We start from the raw sequence: 3,461 nt of genomic DNA on the forward strand, positions 1-3,461 counted from the left end.
AGTGAGATACCTCCTACCGTTCTTCTATTCTTAAGGAGTGCTTATTCGGGGCTTTTTTCCATTCCATACGAAATTGGAGATTGCCTTTTCCATCTCGTTGAAGGTTAACTGGATTTGAGAGAAAGAAAACTGCTTATTAAAACTAGCCAGAAGACAGAACTTTTCAAGAAAAAAAGTCAGGGAAAACTTAGAGGTGGAAATGAAGGGTGTGTGCAATTGGTCTAGACTGAAGGAGGAAGATTGAGAAACTACTGGGGTGCCACAATGACCTTTGCTGAAGAAACTAGTAGCACTAAAAAGGAGTTCATGTCTGGAAGCAAGCGGGGCAACAGTAAGGTGTTGTCAAGGTAGGGTTAGAATATTAAGCCTGGAGTTTACAATGAATGTGATTGCTGTTCTGAGTTTCTGAGTAGAGGAAAAGAATTGTAAAAACAATATGTAATAAAGAGTAAGATCATTGAAGCATAATGTGAAGAAGGAGAACTGAAATAGACAAGATGAATAAATCAAAGTTCTTAAGATGATTAGAGCCACACAGTAAGTCTGGAGCCAGGTCTCCTTGACTTCTGCCTTTTCCATGACTTGGCATTCTGTGCCCTGGGGTGGGAGTAGTGCAATGTTGAGATGGAAGTGATTGGGGCTAGTGATTGACTTGGAGGGTTAGGACAGAATGATTCTTTTTTTTTTTTTTTCTCGATAAATGAAACCAAACGTTTATTTACACCAAAGAATTCCAACACTGGATCTTTCACATATGAAGGACAAAGTATTATATATATACACACAGTAAGGGGTGGCAGGGCTGTAACAGAGTGTTGTTTCCCCACAATTACATTTCTACCAGTTCAGCTTCAATGGAGATAGTGGCACTGCTCCTGCCTTTCAGATCACATTTATGAGTCTTCTCACTGTATGGCATGTGAGAGAAGGGAAAGGTAGGAAGGAAAGAAGGAAGGAGGAAAAGCTTAAAATGAAACTCAATGTGGCCACATTTCCCTTGATTCTTGACACTTGGATGGTGAAAGGAAGCTGTGTCAAGAGAAAGGGGATGTGGTAAGCCTGGAAGGAACTTTAACTCAAATCTTCCAATTGAATAATTGAATAGTAATGCCCAGAGGAATTAAGTAATATACTTGAGATGACACATCTGGGTGTTATGAATCTGAAAATAGACCATGGTTTCTTAATGATTGTCTTGAGTAAAGGACTGTCCACAACAAGTAAGTATCTAGCCTAAACATGCAGAAGTGACTCACACAACAGGCTTTAATGGAAGGTTCTAGCAACGATTTGATACAATGCATTATAATTATAGTTCATCTCATCACTCTCTGCATGCCTGACTCCTCTCTAAACTGATACTTGTTGAAGTGCAGGATCTTTTTCATCTCCAAGTCTCACAAAGAAGAACTCCTCAGAGACTCCTTGTGAGTTAATTAATGGTAGATTAAAAAGTTTATAATTTAGCTAATGCCTGGCTATTATTCATTACCGTAAGGGGATATCTCTTCTTTCTTCTCCTTCTCCAACAACAGCAAGGATTTTACTTGACAAAGGAAAAGGACCATGTGATCATCTCTGGATATATAAAAACATTTGATAAAATACAAATCCTCCTTGATAAAAATCATCAAAATGATTGAAATAGAAAATATGTTCCTCAATGTGATAGAGAGCATGAAATAGAAAAGATATTCCTCAGTGTGATAGAGGGAATATATGAAAAGCGAAGAGTCAACATTCTACTTAATGGAGAAAGGCTTAGAAGATTTTTTCTTGGGCCTGTTTGTTTGTTTGTTTGTTTGTTTTGGGGTCTGGGAAATGCAAACGTACTCCTTCTCACCACTTCAGTATTAATAGATCCACAGTCAACATCCATGGTATCAGCAGGCAAGAAATCAAAAAATGAATTGCATTGGGAAAAATCTGTTGTCAAGCACCTAAAAAGTGCTAAAGAGCAAGTGTCACCTGATCCAAGCTGGGGTCTTTTCAGTTACTTCCTGTGCATCTGAAAGTTTGAGAATGAATAAGGAGGACAAAAGACCTTATTAAAAAAATGTCTCACCAACTGCCAAAAGAACGAACAAGTCTGTCTTGGAGGAACTGCAACTATGGTGTTCCTTAGAGGCAGAGATGGTGAAAATTGGTCTCACATGATTTGGGTGTGTAATCAAGAGGACCCAGTCATTGGGAAATGACATTATGCTCGGAAGGGTGGAGGAGAGAAAGATCTTTAACAAAACGGAAAAAGGAATCATGCTAGGAAAGGTGATGTCAGTGAAAGAGTAAGACCCTTACCAAGATGGATTGACATGGTGACTGTAACAATGGGCTGAGAATGACACAGAATAGGACAAGATTTAGATTTGTTGTTCATAGGGTTACTGTGAGTTCTAGTTGACTTGATAGTACCTAACAACAAGTCTTAGAAAAAGGAATAAAATGTGTCCAGATTGGAAAAGAAGTCAAATTATTTACAGTCTGAAAACCCACTTGAGTGTCAGCTATGAATTGGTTCTGACTTGACACACAATGACAACAGTACATCCTGAGAAGCTCTTCTTCCTGCATTGTATCTCACAGTATTCTTCGTTATCCATAGGGTGTTTGAGGGCCTGTTACTGCAGAAGTGTTTGATCTACCTTGCTGCTTGTCTGTCATGGCCAGCCTGCAAGCTCACATTCCCTGGCCTTACTGTGGTGGTTTGCATGTTGCTGTGATGCAGGAAGCTCAGCCACCAGTACTTCAAGATACCAGCAAGGTCACCCATGGTGGACAGGGTTCAGTGAGGGTCCACACTAGGACAGAGTAAGAAGCCAGACTGAAGTGTTTGTGTTCCCTTACAATATAAACTTGGGGGATTTACTTAAACTTATTCCTTAGTTTGATGCAGTTGTAGCATATTATCTTTGTTGTAGCATATCTCTTTGGTAACACAGAAATGAATAACTTCTATATAGCTAAAATTATGTGTGAAGAATTAATACACTTAATAAGTGATAACATTTTATCAGTGATTTTCAGTAAAATAAGTATAGATTGTAGTTCATAGATTCCACTTCTGATCTTTTTTGTGCATATTGTTTCCGTCTCTAACAAACTGATCACATTTTCTAGCTTAGAAAAGTCTTACTTGTGAAGAAATTGTGCATCAAGTAAATCGTTCACTATTTATGTGACATTTGGGGAAAGAAATTATTTTTCTAAGTGCAGAGACCAGTCCTGAGGCAGTGCTCCCAATAAGTCAGAACATTATAAAGGGTTGTTGTTAAGTGCCATAGAGTTGTATATGACTCATAGTGACCCTATGAACAAAAGTCTTGAAAACAAAACTTTCATCTTTGATCCAAGTTAATAGTTTCCAGAGGCAAGCTTTTTCTTGCAAGTGGATGCCACTCCTACTTTCAAGCCTGTTTTATGCAGGAGATCCACAAAAACCATGCCCCAAAGCCTTTAAAAAA

At 38.5% G+C, this 3,461-nt stretch overlaps 1 protein-coding gene across 1 annotated transcript in view; it reads left to right on the forward strand.

Moving 5' to 3' along the window:
- Nucleotides 1-264: 264 nt before the first annotated feature.
- PLEKHA8 (pleckstrin homology domain containing, family A (phosphoinositide binding specific) member 8) overlaps nt 265-3,461 on the forward strand; it is a 64,709-nt gene continuing 61,512 nt past the window's right edge. Inside the window, exon 1 of the mRNA XM_006896138.1 lies at nt 265-336. Coding sequence (XP_006896200.1) covers nt 265-336 — 72 coding nt within the window. The remainder of the gene's footprint in view (nt 337-3,461) is intronic.

The sequence above is a fragment of the Elephantulus edwardii genome, unplaced genomic scaffold (genome assembly GCF_000299155.1).
Source record: "Elephantulus edwardii isolate Elephantulus edwardi_28Jun2011 unplaced genomic scaffold, EleEdw1.0 scaffold00182, whole genome shotgun sequence".
NCBI classification, from domain to species: domain Eukaryota; kingdom Metazoa; phylum Chordata; class Mammalia; order Macroscelidea; family Macroscelididae; genus Elephantulus; species Elephantulus edwardii.